The 21381-nt window shown below is 37.8% G+C and overlaps 1 protein-coding gene across 1 annotated transcript in view; it reads right to left on the bottom strand.

The window, feature by feature from the left end:
• The window catches only part of LOC145986913 (neuronal acetylcholine receptor subunit alpha-7-like), a 98423-nt gene that overhangs the window by 19428 nt on the left and 57614 nt on the right, over positions 1–21381 (bottom strand). The window contains exons 2-5 of the mRNA XM_083121381.1: positions 18703–18848; positions 12051–12205; positions 10360–10543; positions 627–843 (exon numbers count right to left, since the gene is read on the bottom strand). Coding sequence (XP_082977507.1) covers positions 627–843; positions 10360–10543; positions 12051–12205; positions 18703–18848 — 702 coding nt within the window. The remainder of the gene's footprint in view (positions 1–626; positions 844–10359; positions 10544–12050; positions 12206–18702; positions 18849–21381) is intronic.

Below are 21381 nucleotides of genomic sequence, written 5' to 3'. Positions count from 1 at the left end.
GAACCTTGTTTATAATGAGCTTACGACGTTCAAATGTACAACTGAGCTGAGCTACGAATTTGTGGTGTAATGCAGTTCTATAAAGTTGGCTATAGCTGAGTGGTTAGCTTAACGCGATGGGATGGCAAGAGATTAGACCTGACACGTTCGTCACTTTGTCGGTCTCTTCTAGAGAAGCAAATGCCCATCAAGTTCTTGCTTTCGTATCGAATTCTAAACACTCGTCTCGTTATTGTCTTGAGTGCCCTAGTTGATTTGCAAATTCTACTAATTTGTATCTTTCATTGTAGACTGCAGAAATTTCTAACGAGAACAGACTCTCTAAGAGTAAGTCTACTTGTCTCGATTTCGTCCAAATAAGACTCGAAGGGCCTGGTCTCGTGCTCGTTTCGAATTTTAAACGGTCTCGGCTAGGAAACGTATCATGTGTTCCAAAGAGAATAAACAGAATGATGAATGGGATATGAAGGGAGAATAATAAAGGTACAAAGATTTTTTTTCTTTTAAGTTGGTGTAACATTGGCAAATATATTTGATCAGTTGGTGGAGTCTAATGTGCATTCCTCATAAATGTGCATATTTAGCAATTTTAGCAACTATAAACCATAAACTTTATGAAAACTAACCTATTCCGTTGATCAGCATACAGGGAAGGATCAAGTTGAAAACGTAGAACAATGGGCGGCGGCGCAGCCTAATGGTGTATGTAATGTCTGGATAAGGCTCAGGGCAACAAGAATAGTATTCCACATGTTTCACTGCTTCAAAGCTGACAAGGTCGAACTCTCCATTCGCCTGGTAGTTGCTCACGTCACCCTCCTCGGCTTGCTTCACCAAGTCCAGCTAGAAGAAAGGAAAACTGTTACTTTTATGTAATAATAATAAATTGGACGAATAACAAGATTAATGGAATGAGTTCAGACATTCTGTATGATAATTGAGAGAGAAGGAAAATGTTATTTACTCGTAGCTAACTTACTTGTTTCTTTGGAGAAAAGAATTATTAAAGCACTCATTTATGTTGTGAAAAACAGACCCAGTATGTTCTGCAGATATTAATGGAGATATGTCAGTTTAGAGATGGACGTTGAGAAATAGGTAAAGAAAGGCACACAGAGAGAGACAGAGAGATGGGACAGGAACACAAAAAAATAATATATTGAGGAAGACAGACAAAGCGAGCGAGTGTGTGAGAGGGGTGGAGAAGGAGAACACAATGAGAACCAGAGGAACTGGAAAAATACGATTTCTCAGTTTTCTTTAAATAAACTCCTCTGAAGAGGTATATTTGGAGTCAGATCGACATATCTATATTTCTAATCGTTAGTAGTAAGGTCGAGTCACCTATAACCAGTTTACTGGGCCTTAAGAGCCAGACATATTCCTAAGAATACTTTATTTCATCTCGCCTGTAAATCTGACAAATTGGAGTTACGTCCTTCTAGTTCTGACACGAATGAAATTCCCTTCTGTAAGTTTCATTACTTCAATCTGTCATTCCTACAAGTCTTTATATTTCATTTACTGTTAAATCATAGTACATTTGATTTGTCCAGGTATTTAATTATCTTCACACAATGGAAGAACCATTTGAGTATTTGAAGTGCAAAATATTCTAAACATTGCATGAAAATCGTACCACTGAAAATTGCGGAAAAAATCTGAAATATTTATTGACCATTCTTATCGCAGTGTTCGAATTGAAGAATTGGCCTCTTAATGCCTTGTTTACAAAAAAAAATAAACAGTCCTTGCGCCCCCACCCCAGTTTTGGCACCAAATCGCCACTACTGATTACAATGTATAAATGATCTGTTGCAGCATGGTGCCCTTCCTGTAGCCTCATATCAGAAAATTTTGTCACAGGAAAAACGAATGTGTAGGTAGAGTTGAAAATTATCCGGAGAAAAGGCTTTTTCGGGTGGGGGGGGACTTTTTTCCTTGGCTTTCTTGTTGGGCTTCTTTCGACTTCTTTTCCTTTGCAAAACTTGGCATTACATATCTCAAAACTCACAAGTGAAACTGCAAGTGAAATACTGTAGGATAACCGAAGTTGGCAAAAAGCTAAATTATTCTTGTTTTAAAAGAATTTTTCAGAAAGAAATCAGGCATTCAAAATAGCTGGCTTTTATGCAACTCTGCTTTTAGAGCCATTCACAGGAATAAATAACAATGCTCATACTGTTTCATCCTTTGTTGATTTTGTTGTTCGATAAGAGTCACGTTCATTTTACTGAAACCTCTTTCACACTAAGTCGATGATATTGGAATGCTCTGTACTTTGCAGAAAGTTACAGGCCCGCAGCTAGAAGTGATCTCCAGGGGGGCTCACGGGTTACTGGGGGGGGGCTTTGTAAATCAAGACCATTTTTGCAAATATTTAACAGTATTTAATGAAGGTAAATTATGTGTGTGGGGGGAGGTCATTAAGTTATATAAAATTTATAAATATCATACAAATACTACATTTTCTACATCTTTTAAAACATCTCTTGAAGTGTTAATTGACTGATACTGAAATCATACCTTATACACTCCATACTACTTTAGATGATACAGATATTCATATCACACACAAAAAAATGCACAATATTCAATCACAGTACCTACAGTACATTCCACGCCAGCCGAAGCAATGAAACTCCCCTTCCTTCCTAAAACTTTAGAGCTGTTGGCCTTTGATGTAGATGCGAAGGGAATTTGCATGATGACATCAAAGTCAGATTTCTGTCTAAATGGGAGGTCGCAACAGGGGCAGCGAAGGTACAGATAAAGAAGCCCCCCTATGAAAGAATTTACAAAGTCTAGATAATATTCTAAATACTTGCAGCTACTTAGACTTCAGCTCATAAACAAGATGAGCGAATGTAATAGCTGCTGTTCATGTTCTGTGGATTCATCCTTATTTAAAGTTGTGAGCTGTCTACATTTTCACTCTTCACTGCAAACAAATTATACAAATTAGTTTTACCTAATGTCAAGGGGGCTGATGACAGTGCCAGGGGAGCTGACGCAATTCCAAGGGCTCAGCCCCCCTGGCCCCTGCCTGGCTACGGGCCTGAGTTCACTCCTCAAAGCACCTATTGAGCTCGTCTTCATGTTTTTGCATTAGTTGCGAACTGAGCAGTCGCTTTCCATTACAACCCAACACGCAACAAAGTGATTTCTTTGTCACCATACAATGTACGTTCTGGTTCATTTTCTGGCCACTTCTCATGGTTCAAAACTGATGCTTCTTCGAATATTCCATGATCTTCTAATCTTGAATTAATGTTTATCAGTAAAACCCTGAAGGAAATGCTTCCGAAAATATGATTTTTTTCTCATCGGCTTCACATGTTTCAGTTAGTAGTACACTCATAAATGCTTTGTTTTGAGAAAATTAAAATTCTACATCTTTACACTTTCTCCAGGGTGCTCTTTCATTGAAGTTAGTGATTTTATTGCCACAGCCAGTTCCTGCCGTGCAGTAATTACACCAGCACTTCTTCTCTGCAGAAGCAATGAAAACTACCATATTTGAGGAAATCTAAACAACATTGGAAAGAGAAAGTTCTATTACAAATAATTAAGTAGGTGCCTTCTTCAGAATTATTTTGCACTTTCTCTTTCTTTTCAACTGATAGCTGCACTGAGCTCATGGCTCGAAATGAAATATACGTACAAGGGTCGGATGCAGACACAGATTGATTAATATGCCACCCAACAAATGTCAAACATTTTGTTAATTTTCATAATTGTTGTTGCCACTGCTTGACCACTCTCGAACAGATCCTTTTAATTTTTGCTGTATTGACTGAACATAAAATAAAGAGCAATGACTGCATCTTTTTTCACAAGATCGTGAACAGCAAGTTCGAATTTATGACTCAAACAATGAATGGCTGTCATGCCATGCCAAATAAGAATACACATTCAGAGGGGGCGAATTTTCTTTCACTGGTTGGAAATGAAAAGATAAATGTAGAGCCGGGAATGAAAAAAGTAGAAGCAGGAAAATTCCCTGGCTTCCCCCACTGCAATTCGAACACTGAACGGGATTATTTTCTCCACATTTTAACATTTTCACATTATTATTGTGTCATTATCTGAGATCTGATATTTACAGATATAATTGTCATGAATACCGTTTAGGCTAACTGGTAGCAAGAAAGTAAAAAAAAAAAGTAAAGTGTTCCCCTGTGCTTTGCACCACGCCATGAAGGCGTATAGATAGGGGGTGTGGAGTTAGGGCCGCACACTTTCTTGAACACGGCCGAAGGTGGGGGTGATGTGATCAGCACCACGCCCGACACCACCTTTTCGCCCCACCCCACCCGAGTTTCCTCCAGGTACCCACTTTATACGACGTTGGGTGGGCGCCGGAGCCGCTTGAACAGGTGGAAAGAAATCCCGGTTCTCCCACGCCGGCGATCGAACCCGGGACTCTCGCATGGTAGCCAGATGCCTTAACGACTGAGCTTAACTGGTAGCCCCATTAGAGAATAAGCCGTAAAAACGTATTTGTAAAATATCACGAAATTTTACGTCACAAGAAAGAGTAAATTGTTGTTTTTTTCATTATCGTATTGATTTAAAGTGTCAATAAAATAAATTCTGTACGATTTGATTTTGATTTTGATATTAAAATTTTGGGTGCGTCAGCACTAAGGCTATTTTGCACCCATCACATTATATGGGGTCCAGCCCCTTATCGTTACACAGAACAACTCTAACGTTGCAGAAATAAAGTCATAAAATATTAAAATGTTCTGACTTTCGTTAAAATCTGAGGCTGTAAAGGAGCACTCAGCATAAATAAGGACAAAACATAGGACAACACAAACAAAATTATACTGGTCATGGGGCCAGTCGCCAGAGCCTCGTTAGTCTTCAGTCCAGGGTGCACTAACGTGGAAGTGAGGTTGACATTTGGGTGTACTATGTGGAAGGGCACCCCTTACACCCCAAATTCTGTACGAAAATGAACCCCGAAAATCTATTTTTTTTATATCAGTTAAGAATGTTTTAGTTTTCATGAGAAAGGGACACAGGCATAAATATAAAAATTATTTATTATCTTGATCTTTAAGTTGTTTTCAGTAGACAACTCATGGCCCAAACGCATAAAATACTTTGCAAGCAGTCCGATAACCCTGTAGGCACGAAGTAGGTCTGAGCTTTGAAATTCTGCTTGCCTAATTCCTTTTGTACCTCATGAATTATTTCGTCTTTCCATTTGTCGTTTTTTCGGATCGATAGAGCCCCATGCTAGAATGACGTCCTGCAATGCTACAGTCACACAAATGCATTATTCGTTTGTTGGATTGGATTGACGTTCTTTCACGTTTGACAGTCTGCTTCCACACACAAAAAATTTAATTCCTGACTTATTCAACGAAGTCGCCAATGTGTGTAATCTCCGCTTCTGTCCAATCAACTGTTCGCGTGGTTTATCTACGGTTTCTTTCATTGTGTTGACCGGATCAGCTTTTCCTGTGCCGTAGTTCAGACAAAGGACAGTCAGTCGTTTTCGTTCCTGCTCGAACTCGAAAATGAACTCGTTCTGATTCCTCATTCATATCAGTGATAATGTTGTGATAATTAATCAACAAATACACGGTAACAAAGGATAATTGATTTTCGTTAAGATACATAAAATCGTCAACAGATTTCCATTATTTCCAGGGATGACCTGGTCAGAGGATTTCTTGGTCGCAGAACTGGAAATGCTTGAGATTTCCCGAGAAATCACTGCTACACAGTTTTAGAAAGCCTCTGTAACGAACTACAAATAGGGAAAAATTGGAATCGAAATTCCAGGCATGGACTAGATTGAATCACAATATCCTAAAATGAGATTTCAGTAAAGCGATACAATAATTCCATGAGACACATGCCTTTTTTGTAGTAACCGTTGTCGATGTAATTAATAGTCTGTTTGAGACCACATTTTGTACATGCCTTGTATTAATACCTAACTTATTTACTTTCTGTGTATATGTGAAGTTATAGCTATGCGCTCTGTTTGAGATACTGGATACTTTCATACAAGTGTACCTTTGTGCGTAACAACTTCCTTATTCTGTTTTTCAGTTGCTTTTTTACATTAGTTCCTTCCAGAATGTTCAATTTGCCCTAGTAGTGTTTGGCAGCAACTCCTAACGAAGTTACAAGCATTAGTTACTATTTTCGAACGGTGCTTGTAATTAGTTGCGTTTGAAAATGAATAACAGTTAATTTTTTCATGTAGTGAGTAACCAAATGTAACTGTTAAATTTACATACAAATGGGAACATAATTTTAATATACAGATATGTAGAACACTTACACATACACACATTTGTTACGAGCAAATGTTTTTCCTCTGATGTAACTTTTCCCAAGTATAAGTTTAACGTTTTCTTGCATTTCTTGCCTTCATATTTTAATTTGTAAACATATTAGATTTATTAGAATTTAATTAAATGTAAATGAACCCGTTATCAGCTCGTTTTCAGTTCATGTATATTACCACATTCTCCAGTTCTTTCCAAAGACTGCGACCAAGTTCATTTCGTGGTTCGTTCTCTTCGCGGTTGTTCCTTCCGGGCTTAATCCTGTTGTACCCTTCTCGGTTGTTCCCTTTCGAGCTTAGTCCGTTTCCCGATTAATTCCTTTCGCAGTCCTTTTTCAGTCGCCTTATCCTCGCCACTCATTCCCGGAAACTTTCCATATTCACTATCAAGATCTTAAGCTGACAAACGAAGTTAATGCTGACACTTTCAAAAGCCCAGAATTTAAACAATGGTATGGAATAACCGTTACCCTTTTCTCCAGGCATCGTCACCTTTTTCCTTGCGCTCATTATCAACCCTTATCTCTCTTTCTCCTTATCCTTGCGGCTCATGCAGAGGATACAAATCAATACACCGTCCTCCTCTTTTGCTGAAACCCCTTTTGCTCAAGCTTCGACTCTTCTCCTTACATTCAAGTGTATTTCCCTTTTCAGCCTCTTATCTGCATTTCACGCTTCAGTAGGTCTCACCCCAATGCTTGTATCTTACTCTTGGTATACCGGTTCAGTGCGTATTATCACTGGTTTATCCTCCACAGTTTTCACATGTTTTGGGTCTCAGGTGACACTAGAGTGTCAATTTGGACGCCAGAGTTATCACTAACGCTAGAATTTTAATTTAATACACAATAAAATACCAGAAAATGTGTTATACAAAATGCAATAATGCCCTAAAAAACAAAAAAAAAAATCCAAAAAGCGCTTTGGAACAAATTTGCGTGTTTACTTTATCAGTTCTGCATTGCAATACACTACTAACAACATACCAACATTGAAAAGATCATTTCCATCTCTACCCCGATACTAGAGGAGCATGCTTGAGGCAGGCCTAAACTATGTCACCAGCTTGCAAATCCCTTGGTAGTTCTCTAGCAGAAAAATTTTCTCCAGACAAAACCTCAGCAATTGAACATAGCGTACTAAACCCTTCATTCTTGTTCAAAACCAAAATCATTTACGAGGCTACTTACTTTCCCACTTTCCAATGAACTTTTGTTAAGAGTCACTTGTCACTTTTTTCACTAGGTCTCTGTTGCAGAAGGAAGGATTTACCAGATTTCCTGGAACTGAAGTAATTCTGAAACTTTCGTATTGGCAAGAAACAAGTGATTTGCTTTTTAAGAAAATAAACATAAAGACTAAGAAATGTCCCTTCTCTCACACAAACATCAAATATCATAGATAAAATTTAAAATTGCTTTGAAATGCACTAAAATGCCCCATCGAATGTACTTCTTTTGGCTCTTTTTGTTTTACAAAGCCTCTGTAACGAACGTCAGCTACGGAAAAATTGAAAACGAAATTCCAGGCATGGACTAGATTGAAGAACAATATTCTAAGATGAGATTTCAGTAAAACGATACAATAATTCCAAGAGTTTATGACAACCATGAACATCTATATAGGGCTTTCGAATAAAAGGATGCAAATGCATCAAAATTCTAGCCTTGATGAACAGTAAACGATCCGAAAAAATTGAACGTATTTCACCACACCCAATGTGGAATTTAGTAATGCGTTACTCTAAATATGCATAGAAGGCATTGCACATTTACCATCCCTGGTAAAAATGTTTATGTTCGTCTTAATGCCACTCTAAAAAATCATGCGAATAAAATGAATTTTATCTGCAAGGGTGGGATTTCTTGGGTTGATGAATTCAGATGAGAATTTTCTGGTTAATGTCCTAAACGTGTTGATTGCTGCAGAGACATGAACGTTACATCTGATATTCTGGATAAAGCAGTCCATTGCTGACCACCCATGCCAATTTCCTACAGGTCTATCTCAACATTGTCCTTCCATCTTCGTCTTCTTACAGGTCTCTTACCATCAGGTTTCCCAACAAGGATCCTGTCAACGCTTCTCGCTTCTTTCCTCTCCAACCCGTACTACATAGCCCGCACATCGAAGTCTTCTGGATGTAATTATCTTTTATAATAATACCGTTTCGGTTATATAATCTTCTCCACTCACCCGTTACATCATTTTTTTAGGTTTAAATACTTTTCTGATGATTTTATTTTCAAATTCTCTTAATTTTATGGTTCCTCATTCGCCTCACTTGGCTATTTTACAAGCACATACGAAAAATATTAATGATCAAATAATGTAAATATTAAAGTTGATATAACATAACTGTTTCCTAGGGGCTGGGGAGGGGCGTAATACATTATAAAATATTTCTTTATTACCATTTTTATGCTTCGTTTTAAAAGTTGTTCAAAGATTGCAATCTGGGATCATTTTACCTTACTGCTTTCATTTGAATTTCGGCAGGCGCTGTAGGGCCATCAGCTTCTCCCCTGTGTACTCCAGTGTGTATGTATGTATGTATGTGTGTGTGTGTGTGTGTATGTGATGGTGTGTGTGTGTGTGTATACACACACAAACACACACACACAAACACACACACACAAGCATAGGTTCAGTAGGAATTACGTGACGAGGAAATTGATGGGTTTTGAATTTATCCTTTCTTTAATTGGCAGTGTGAAGTTTATTCTGATGATAGTTCTTCAACAATGGATACACGTGCGAAATCCCGAGGGCCTTATTAGGGGGTAGATGAACAAGAACGCTTTCCAGGAGTCCGTACAAGAATCTCTAGCAAGCAAGAAGACTTGGGGAAGTCAAGTGAAGGGGAATGTGAGGAATGATATCCTCCAGGTAGGAAGATTTATGCAAAGCATTCACCAACCAGGAAGATATTTCAAGGTAGGATGAGGGGGAATCCCCCCCCCTTGGCTTCTCCACCCCTCCCCTTGTGGTTGCTACCTTTTTTAACTCTTGGCAGATCAACTGTATGCATAATTTTTGTAATATCCCGATGCTTCAAGAGTAATTACTGCAACAACAAACCCCTCACTAAACATTTTTTAAATACTGCACTGAACCCAGCTGCTCCACTGCCCCCGTTTTGAAACTAGGATGACCACAAAATCCGGATAACGTCTATCCGGATTTCCAATTATCCAACATCCGTTTTGTATGTAACGCATAACCCGAATATCCGAAAATATCCGAATAATACGGATACTCCGTATATTCGCATTATCCGGATATTCAGATAACCCGTGTATACAGATCGCTACATACTTTTTTTAAAAAAAAGTTCTGTAAGTTCTAGTAAGAACGGTTTCTGAAATTAAGGAAATAATTACCAAATAAAGGTTCTTGATTATCCTTGCACAAATAACACACACACACTGAAAAATAAGCAAAAGAAACGTGATAAATACTGAACTTACTAATGCAGAGATTTGTTTTAGAAAAAAATGTAAACATTTAAAGAGCATGCTGAGAATCCGTAAACGGATAAATGAACAGATTGTATGACGGATTTGTTAAGAATCCATAAGGTAGAAATGCATACATGATGAATAAAAAAATGTGCGGAGAGCCCGTAAAACGGATAAACATAACATTGTCCGGATAATGCACACATTTGGCTATTTCTGATAATTAGGATAATCCGTATATGAGAATATGGTAAAATACATGCAATAAAAATGGTAAAAACGGTAAAAATTTACACGGGAATTGGAAAAATATTACTTAAAAGCACGTCTATATGTTGTATAAAAACAAGAAGTCTTGCGTTAATGACGGACGTGATTGTTACATCGTGGCAGAAGCATGTTCCTTTGCTTTACATATTACATATGATTTGCTATCTGTCGTGCAGCAGAGAGTTTTCTTTCACAGGCATGCACAGACGAGGGAGAATTTTAAAAATATATAAATTGTTTGAATCCACAAAATCCTCTCTCTTGCTGAAAGTTTTGTAAATAAATGGTAATACAAAGATACAAGATTTTTACCTGATACCCGTCGTAAGTCCAAGAAGCCCATTTCATCTTGCAGGTCTGGATGTCGAAAGGAAAATATTCGACGTTAATATCACAGGAACTGCGGAAAATCCCATGACTCAGCCAAACGACCTCGCCGGAATTTGAAATTATCACGTTGGTGTTGATAATGGCTGAATTGTATTGCGAATCAGCGCTAGAGGAAAAGTAAAGAAACTTATGTCAAAACATTGAGTGTACACAAAAGAGAATAATTGTGGTGGATGAGAATGATATTTTCTTTGAATATATTACTTAAGACAGGATTGTTTGTTAATACATGTTGTACCGCTGACTGTTACAGTTCGTTACATACGAATATGTTGTTCGCAACTACTTTCAGCGAGAAAATATCAATTCATTTTCACGTGGGCTTCTGACGTAAAACTGAGTTACCCAATGAGCCACAGAGAACCCTTTAGGTGAATACCAGAGGGTACATTTGCATGCTTTGTTCCCTTGAAACGTATTAGAATAATATTACAACAGTACTCTAAATCCTGGAGAGCATAAAACCTCACAGAAGTCACTAAATCAGTACAGTAGACGGGAAATGGAATACTATGCAAATTGTCCACCACCAAGTTCATTAGCTTTGTGCTACACAGTGCGATGTTCAAGAACTGAAATACAAGCCGAAGCTTTGTTCAGTGCGTAACTACCAACCGTATGCTCCATGCATACTAATCATAAATTGACTAATCGATATTACATTACGTAGTCTTCAATGAACTGGTCAATCAAGTGAACTTATATATAATAGGTTTGCAGGAATTCTAAATGTTGACTTTGCATCTATAATAGTTACTGAGTAATCAATACACGTATATACCTGTACAATCACATACATCGATTTGTTTGATTTTTGATTCGAGCAAATCAAGACCTAGCAGTATATTAATAATATATAATTTTAACAGATCTAACGAATTGTAGTTTTAGTCGTTTCAGAAATATTCCATAGTTAATAGGTATTGATTGTTGTCTTTCCATTAATAGACAGACTGACGTATGGATCTAATTTTATATTTCGCCATATGATAGTGCTAGAGAGGCCTTCTAGTTCAATATTGCATGTCTAGTAATTTCTGAACAATTGATAGTAATAAACTGGGTTCAGTTGTTGACTAAAATAGAAAAATTGACGAGAAATATTTTGCAACACTATAAACTGGCATCTGCTACGTCTTTAACTTTAGGAAATTATAGGATTCATCATCCGTAGATCAGAGATCATCACGCTTGATAGTTTCGAGGATATCAACAGGTCATTTTGACATCGAGAGTTGCCTGTCAAGGACACACAGGTGCCAGTTCTATTCTATTTACCTTGTGTTGAGCTATTAGTTAACAGATCCATCAGTTTCGCCCTTGTAATTAAGTTTTTCTTTCCTCCTGATACAAGTAGTTGACCTTCGCGGAAGAATAATCAAGATATTTCCTCCAGCGTTTCTTGAGTAGCACCCTAAAAAGCTCCAAAAGCGTTAGCGATAATGACTGAATAATTTTCATATCGTTAACTTTGCCACCGACTGTACTTTAGTTAGTAGTAGGCCTGATAAATGTGGGCAACATGCGACAGCGCCCTGTGACTCGTGTAGCATACTCTCTCAGGAGCAGATCGTTTCAAGCAAATCTAATATGGTACCATAAATCATACTTACTTGTTGTACAATATGGTGTCCGGTTTCCATACTCTGTGGAAAGGTACTCTGATCACTTTGATTCCAGCAAAGTCTGATGCGTTCCACTTGAGGTGATGGTCGGTCCAGATTTGAGTCAGCCAACAATTGGTAGTCAGGATTTGGTTTTTCTCGTCCTGTGAAGTAAAAAGGTACTTCACGATCTCAAAAATTCAACTATAGTAAATTATCAAAAAGACCAGCAACAAGGAGAGAATGAAGCGTAAGGCGTTGTTTATGGGGGAACACGTATCAAATGGTGATACTTGTTCCAGTAGTTTTTTCTGAAATATTTGTGACGATCAGTATTGGGTTTTAACGGGGAAGGGGGAGACCACCCCAGCCCTTATAACACACCTTATATGATATATATTTTATTTTATTTTCATCAAGACTTTGGAGTGTTGCAACTTAATTTCAACTAAGAAAAGCTATTCTGGCATGACAAATTTGCATTTGAATTTTCGTCTGTTTTTCTGCCACCTTTGGCTAATTACGACGGTGAGAATGAGTGATTATTCGATTAAATTGATGAAGGGACACTCACAAAGAACACCCATGCAGGGACTCGAACTTTGAAACCTCTGTAGCGAGATCAACAGTCTATTACTAAACGCTCTCTGCCAATCATCTGGCTCATGACAAATCTTGGCTAAAATATTTATAATTCTGGAACAGTAACTACTAGTATTTTTTAATATCCTATCATGTACATTTCTTCTTAAATACAGCTCAACCATTGCACGACTGATGTTACTGTTATTATAATGAAACACGATTTGAATGACCATCTAACAGATAATGGCACTTAAAATTATCGAAATGTGAAAACAGAAAACAAGCTGCAAATCTTACAATTATATTTTCTCGCTGATGAGGATATAGAATTTTCAAATTCCTGAGGGTTTCAAAATGAGTAGGCCTTAACTTTAGGCCTCAGCATTATGCCCAAGGTATTATAGAGGATATTCACAATGGCATTTACCCCATTAGCACATTCGATAAATATTTTTATTTTTTATTATTTTTTTTTTTTGCAAACATAACATTTAACTCAGAAAAGGAACAAGGGAGATTTTTGAGCAGGTTCAAGACCATTACTTCTTGAAACGAGACTGTTTCATTTGTTTCTGGTGTTTTCGTGACGCACTGAAACGATACAGATTCGTATTGTTGGAATTTAACAGGATTCTGCCAAATTATGTTAGGATATTTGTACTTTTCGTACGTGACATTGCTTTCGTATCTCTGAATGTTAAAGAGTACCAATGATGTTCAGTTGTAACTGACGGGTGCGAAATCATTGAAAACTGGTGGGGGGAGAAAGTTCTTAATCTACAAACCCCCTCCCCCACATATGTATATTATTAAAAGTAAAAATAAATTACCCAGTTAAAAATATATTATTATTACTACTACTACTATTATTATTTAATTACATAAAGGAAATTAATTTGTTACTTTTATACATATCAGATATTGCAAAGCAGCTAACTTATTCCTTTAGTAACTGGTTAAAGATGTTAATACATTATGAAATAGTTGAAGTGGTTTTATTATGTGTAAGTTTTTGTTTAGTTTGTGCTTTATGCTAATATAAATCAATTAGATTTCATAGTTATAATTTTCTTGAATTCTTGTTTTACTTTAATTGTGCATATTGGTGTAGATTTGTTAATGATCTCTTGAGAGAGAATGCATTCAAAACTCACAACTACACCAATTTGTGTGTGTTTTCGATATTATTCTTAATAAATTATATTCAAATTAAAAGTAATTGCTTATCTTTTGTTTGTTATAACAAAAACTCCCCCCCCCCGATTGTTTTTTGGGGGGATTTTTGAGGCCAAGTTGTTTGTGGAAGGAAAATCCTCCTGTCCCTCCCAGGATTTCGCACCCTGACTGACACTCATAAAGAAACATCTACCCATGCTCAAGTCGGGACTCTAAACCAGAACCTTAAGTGTCGAGATCGTGGATGAGCCAAACCACAACGTTCTCGACCAGCGAGGCGACCATACTGGGATATGGTGCTGGCAGTGGCTTACTAGAATGACTTGTAAGTTGGTTTTGATTGATTTGCTTTATTTTACTTCGCTTTTTATGCCACTTTCGTCTAATTTGCGAAGATAGGGATGAGTGATGATGATGAAATTGATGAATGCACACTCACAAACATCCATGCCCAGGCCGGGATTCGAACCCGAGACCCCTGATGTCGTAGCGCGATGTGCTGACCACTCCGCCACGGGGGTCGGCTTGTAAGTTTATTTATTTATTTGTCTCTTATTTTGGTGGCGGAGATTAAGGCTCATGCCTTTTCTTATACTCAACCCAATACAAATATAATACATATTCATAATCTGATTCATATATGAACATTGAAAATAACGATCACACATATACCTTTCACATCAAACCAACCGCAGTAAAAATATGTAATTCAAAGAAATACATAAAGCATATATATACATGTACACACACTCATACATAGGTCTATATACATAACAGGTTACAACAAATATTTAGTAAACATGTACTAATTACTTGACAAAAACCAAAAAATCGAACCAGGAATAAGAGTATGTAGCATCACTCCATAAAACTTTATAATAATCTTCGTTTGAAGATACCTATTGAATTTCACTTTCTCGTTTCATGTGCGAGTGCATTCCAGTCTCTAACCACTGATACAGTAGAAGAGTTACTAAAAAAATCAGTTTTGTGAGATTTAATTGTTAAACGATTAGAACTTTGGGATCTAGTGTATGATAAGTCGGTTTTCTAAAGGAAGCAATCTGTCGGTGAGATACAAAGGTCTTCCTGTATGAAGTAACTTATATAGCAACACTAGTTTCCTGTACCTGCGTCTTTCTGGTGGTGGAGGAGGAAAAAACTGCGTTGACGTTGTGTGTTCCAGAGACTGCAATTTCCGAACGTCTCGGTGAATTCATGTTGTTAAGGGGATTTTATATCCCAGGTACTACATTTGAGATTTAAAAGAAACAGTCAAAAATTCACTTTTGAAATCGGATATAGTGCCTGGACCACCGTTTAAAAATCGGTTAGAGAATAAGACCTTAGACGTGTCGAGACGGGACCGAGGATGAATCAGACGTCTCTAGAATCGAGGTGAGAGCGAGGCTTATTGGTCGAGAGCCCCGTCTAGTTCTAAATTTTATTAGAAAATTAACTACTAAAAGAAAATTTTACCTGAATCAAATTTACTCTGCCATGTAGCGTATTTTGGTATACCTAACGTTTAGCTTGTTTTAATAAGAAGTTTAAGAAATGTTGTATCTTTTATTTCGTGTCTCGAGACAAGTTGAGACTTTTATTTAGAGAACAAGATTGGGGTTTACATTGAGAACTAATTGATAATCCGCACATGTTTAAATGCAAGTGTCCGATTTATCGTCAAATCTCAATTTCTCTCTCAAATGAAACCTTGCTGAAATTGTGCTAAGAACAGATTTTTTTAAAAACTGCAACATGTGAAACACTTAATGCCAGTTCATTTCATTATGAATATCTCCATTGGTACGGTTGTCTTCAAGTACCAGCGCCACCCAGTGGCATTTTCGATGTCGCAAGTTCTCAATAAAACTCCCATTTCTCAACTTGCAGAAAACACATGACAACTAAGAGCCGAGAACACAGCTCCAACATGTTTCACCTTGGAGCAGGCAGAAGTATAATGTGTATGGGAAGCGATGAGAGTTTGAAATCCCAGAATTACACAGAAATCGGAAAAGGAGACGGACAGAGATATCGGAGAGTGCTGAGCGGCGTTGTTCACTTTGAACTCTCCCCTCCACCCCTCTGTGCGAGTTCTCACGTCTGCGGTTACATCTTCCTCCTTTCATCCAGCATCCAAACTGGAGCCTCTTCTCATCAATAATTGAGTAAACATCACATCGTGACGTTTCCAAGCGATTCATACCGCCTCCTGCCGCCAACATTCCGTCTGCTCCCAGCGTCTTCTGTTTCCCAGCAGATTTGGTTCCTCATTGTCATGCTTCTAGCACCAATTCAATACTGAAGTCCACACAAGGCTCCTTTCTTCAGTACGAGTTTCACGAGTAACGGAAAAGATATGCACATATAGCCTACGTATAACACCAAGGAAGGAACGTATCAATATGAAAATCAAAGAAAAAAATATAAAATCCTGAATCCTGACGAGTAAAGAAAATACAAATAAGGTAAGCAAGTAAAGAAGGTATATAAAACTGAAAAGCAAGAATAAGTTAAAAATTAAAATGACAAGCAAGAAAAGAAAATCAATAAACATATGATGAGCAAGGAAAGGCTTCAATCTAAATATGACAAGGTGATTGATTTGGTTTTACTTCCCATTTCTACCACTTCTGGCTAATCGCATTACGATAAAATCTATGAAGAGACTAAAAACGAACATCCATGCCCGAGACCCCCTGGAAAATGCAAATATGAAAGTAAATATCAAAGCAAGGAAACAAGATAAATAAAACGCCGATAAACGACGAGAAAGCTATATATAAATTGTCAAGAACAAAAGGGATATATAAAAGTGACAAGCAAAGAGAAAGCTAAATACAACTCCTCAAAGTAAGAAGATATTTAATCTATGAATAAAGAAGTTCGTCTCGGCTAAGTTAAGGAAGAGATTGAAGTTTATAATTTTGGTCTCTGACAAGCAAAGAAAGTTCTCCAAGGAACAATAACCATAGCGTAACTCTGTTGTAATACAGAGGCCGCGAGTTCCATTCACCAATGGCGGTCAAATTCCAATTCTCGCTGCAGTTTTCGGTCCTGTCCGTCCATCCTTGCATCAAAATGAACTTAAACATTGTCAAACCCTTGGTGGTGGAACTGACAATCAGGAAAAGACAAATCCAAACTATCAAATTAATAAAAATATCAACATAATTATCACGTACAAAAAAGAAAAACATGGTTCTGCTAAGATATAATGTGCGATTTCTAACACCAAAAAAAATGTAAATAAGGCAACGATGATGTATGACACAGTAAGAGGAAGGGCAAGGTTCATGAGGCGACTAGAAATTGGATCAGTTCTTTCTGCATCAGATATGATCTTTTCTTTACCAATGGCTCATTTGATAGAGTGAACAAGAGCAAAGTATACAGAAATTTCGTCAATGAATTAAATAAATTTTCGCCCATGTGGGGCGTTGAAGTATTGGGTCGGTGCATAACTCGTAGCGTTTTCTTATGGGTTGGCAACACTGCGTTGCCAAGAGTATGTTGTTCGTTATTCCATTGTTATTGCTTAGTTTGTAGTTTTGTGTTCGTGAAAAAACAGTGTATTCTAGTTATGAGCACATTTGGTCTATTTTGCGGACGAAACAAGATGGAGTGTCAAGTGGACAAAGTTGAACATTTCCGGCACATTCTGCTCTTCGATTCGAATTTAACCAAGTTTAACCGAGGATCAAGTGCGGCAGTAGGAAGTCTTTCCTAATGAAGCTGCCCTTGAAACTTGGTTAACTGGTTTCTTCAACTCAAAAACAATTTGTGCTGTGTACGGGGCTAATGCCATATACTGAAAACACAGCAGTTCTACAGGCGAGGCATCGAACTCCTCCCCAACGTTGGCAGATGGTCATTGACATGGAGGCGGCTACATTACTGACTGAGTGCGTGTTGCTGTGACTGTGTATTGTTAGACTACAATAACAATGTTTCATCTTATCATCTGTGTTCTTGTGTTAATTAATTATTGTATTCCTGTGAACGTTTGTTATAAAACGCTACGAATAACAAATAACAAAGACCTGACGGTTAAGCGACAAATCAAACATGAAATGTCAGAGCGTCTTTACGGTTACCAAGAAAGCAGAGAAGAAAAAGGCATGAAGGAATTCCTAATTAAAATGACAGTAATTGTTAGAAATAGAACGAGCTAACATTCTTTAATTAATGACTTTGATCCACCTTGGACTGAAACCGAATGGCAAAAATGGCGTAACGAGTCTCGCTGACTGACAAGACCAAACATCTTCGAATTTAGTAATTCTCAAGAAAGTTTTCAACTTTCCCGTTAATTGTTGACATTAATCGATAGGACCAACGAGATGCAATTAAAAAAGTTTCAAGAGAGAAAGAATGGAAACGTTAAAAGGAAGATGAAAATGGACTGTGAAATTCCAAATATTCTACTCTTCTGCAATAAGAATAATTCTCCTAGATCAAATAAAGTTATCCAACACAAATGCTTGCTTCTTAAAAAGTCAAGTTTATTGTATCGCAATGAAAAATCGAGCCCAGAAACCCTTGATTACAAGATAGCCATCATTACAACAAGAAAGGTTGAGAGAACGGTTATGCATAGTCTATATATTTATAAACTAAAAATCAAAGTTGTGGCCGTATTTTTTGAAAAAGTCGTTTACAAATGGGTTATTTTGAGAGTTAGCCATATACCGAACCGTTACGAATTGCCTTGCTATGTTTTACTATGCAATATATTTTTCCCCTTCTCCTGATCTCTCCGAATGGGTAGGGAGAAATTGCACATGTGAGTTTGGAAAACATGATGATATGTTATGAAACCCACAAATTTCACACACATTATAGTCGCTTTCTTTGTATGTCATTGCTTATCTATAAACTACGTCCAGATACTTACGACATCTATGATCTGATGCAGGGACAGCCCGAAAATAACCTTCAGAGGCTCCGACGAGTTTTCCGCTGGTCGAACGGAGGAGTCGTAGTTGGCCATCAGGTATCGTGTCAGCCTGTACTCCTGTTCATCACAATGGATCAGGAAAACTGGAAAGGAAAATAACAATTATGCAATAATAATAATAAGCGTTTAACAACAGCAAACACACACACAGAGAGAGAGAGAGAATCAGTTCAGACAAAATTTATGGATACTTAAAGCAAGATTCTGTGCAGAATTTTCCCCGAAAAGGAGTGAGCAAGGCAATTTTCCAAAATTACACTTTCTTACTCACTAGCTAGAAGCTGAATTATGTTTCAAAGTTTATTTCTGTAAGTCTCTCATTACAGTTTTTAATTATTTTGACGTCGCATTTCTATATCTCTACGTCAATCGCAACGACGAGAATGAATTGAAATAAACGAAATGTAACTTCCGTTCCTTATCCAGGAGATCTGACGTAATCACTCGCCTCAAAGGTCAAGAAAATAAAACACCGATCTGCGGACGCCTCCTGGAAGTAGGGTTCAGCACATTCTCGGTCTCTGGAAGTGGTCATCAGCACCACTCTCCGGAATCCCGGACTTTGCATGAGTGTTCTTTGCGAATGTCCCTTCAACAATTTCATCATATGCATCCTCAGCCTCAGCCAAAATTGGCCAAAAAGGTGCAGTAAAAGAAATAAAATACATCAATCATAATTTTAGTTTTCTAAGAATGGATGCAAGCAGAGGTGCCAACTTGAGGTAGCCTAAATTTGAGGGGGGCAAGATGGGCATAAATTTTGTGTAGGCAGAAAGTGCCTTGCCTCCCCAAGTCGGCGCCTAATACAAGGCTACCAAATGCCCCGATTTCGTCGGGACAGCTAATTATTTTTATTAATCACTGCAATTTTATTCGAACTGCTGTCCTGATGCGAAGATGTTCCAATCAATCATGACGATGACGATGAATGATGATTAGGTAAAATTGATGAATGAACACTCACGAAGAAACACGATGTCTACAGAGAACTTTAGCCCGAATTCTTCGACACACACACACACACACACACACACACACACACACACACACACGGTGGCCAGGTTATGATTCGACCACTCAACACCTTCGTAACGGCACTACGCTTATTGATGATTACGATGATGAGAGTATCATTGAAACTAAAGCATTCAAGCCCTAGAAATACACCTCTAAATTCGGTTCTTTAAAAGAGAAAATATCAAAACAAAAGCACTCCCTACTTCTTCTCTTCTGCAGTGCATAACAATGAAATAAAAACCAACAAGAGATTCAACTTTTCGATTTATCTTTCGCATTAATTCGTGATTATTCGGAACTTTCAAACCCTCGCCGACGCGAAATTGAAAATACTTCCGCTTGCTCGTTACGCATCCGAAACTCTCGTTCGCTGACAAGAGAAAGAATTTAATAAATCACAACGCCGTTCGCCTGATTAAGGAAGCCCAAGCTACATATTTAATAAGTTGGATTCTGGCCTCGGGCAATGATTAGGGGGCGGGAAACAGACGAAAGACAAACTTTGTTTTCTCGAGTTGCTCTCGGAGAAGGAGTGGGCTGATTGCTGGAACTAAACAGGACTGAAAAACTTATTCACTGATTTTCAGGTGATTGTAGTCATAGGATTTCGAGAGGGAAGATTGGGGAGCATAAGCACCCGAAAGGATGGTTAAGGGGTAACTTATTCTTCTTGGAAGAAGGAAAATGGCTTAGACACTTCTTCCTTCTATTTCAATCTCTTTTCTCCTTTCTGTATTTCTCATGTTTCTTTCCTTCTGTCTTTATGCTTTCTTTTCTGTCTTTATGCTTTCTTTTCTGTCTTGATTCCTCTTTCATCTTGTTTACTCAATTATTTCTTTTTCTGTTTTCTTTATCTCGTTTTCTGTCTTATTAACATCATCTTCTTCTTCTTCCTTGCTCGCCCACTCTCTCTCTATGTCGTTTCTTTATTTCACCTAATTTTTCTCTTTCGCTTTTGTCTCCCCCTTTTCTTTCTCTCTTTCCCTTGCTTCATTCTTTCTCTCTCTCTCTCTCTCGCCTTCTCTCTCTCTCTCTCTCACTCGCCTCTTTCTTTCTCCTCTCCCCTCTCTCTTGTTTTTCTCTCTACTTCTCTCTTCCTTCTCTCCCTCTCTATCTCTCTCTCTCCTTCTGTCTCTCTCGCTCGCCTCTTTTTTCCTCCTCTCCCTCTCGTTTACTTCTTTCTCTTCTCTCCCTCTCTCTCTGTCAGTTCTTTCTTTCTTCTCTATCTCTCACTTCCTTCTCTCTTTCCCTCCTTCTGTCTGTATACAGCATGTGGTTTCTTCTATGCCAACCAGATGGCGCCTACCTTTTGGGGTGGAATTTGAACACTTGGTAGCCACATTTACATCGGACGGAAGAGGAAGGCAACCCACACAGAGGGAGCAGCTATTTCAGATGAATTTGCTTGAATAACTTATCACATTTTGCTTGCCATGTCAAAGGACTCTTGTACTCGTAGCAGAACGGTCAGACTTCATGTTTGGAGCTTTGAACTAAACATGCTTTTGGCAACAACAAATTACGCAGTGGCGGAAACTGTGCCTTCTGGTCTGACCAAGGTTAAAGAAACAGAAGTTAATATAAATATAATTTTTATCA

This window comes from Lepisma saccharinum, chromosome 1, assembly GCF_977018435.1.
Source record: "Lepisma saccharinum chromosome 1, izLepSacc3.1, whole genome shotgun sequence".
Classification (NCBI taxonomy): Eukaryota; Metazoa; Arthropoda; class Insecta; order Zygentoma; family Lepismatidae; genus Lepisma; species Lepisma saccharinum.
Note: the sequence above shows the minus strand (reverse complement) of the source record. Positions and strands in the feature narration are given on the sequence as shown.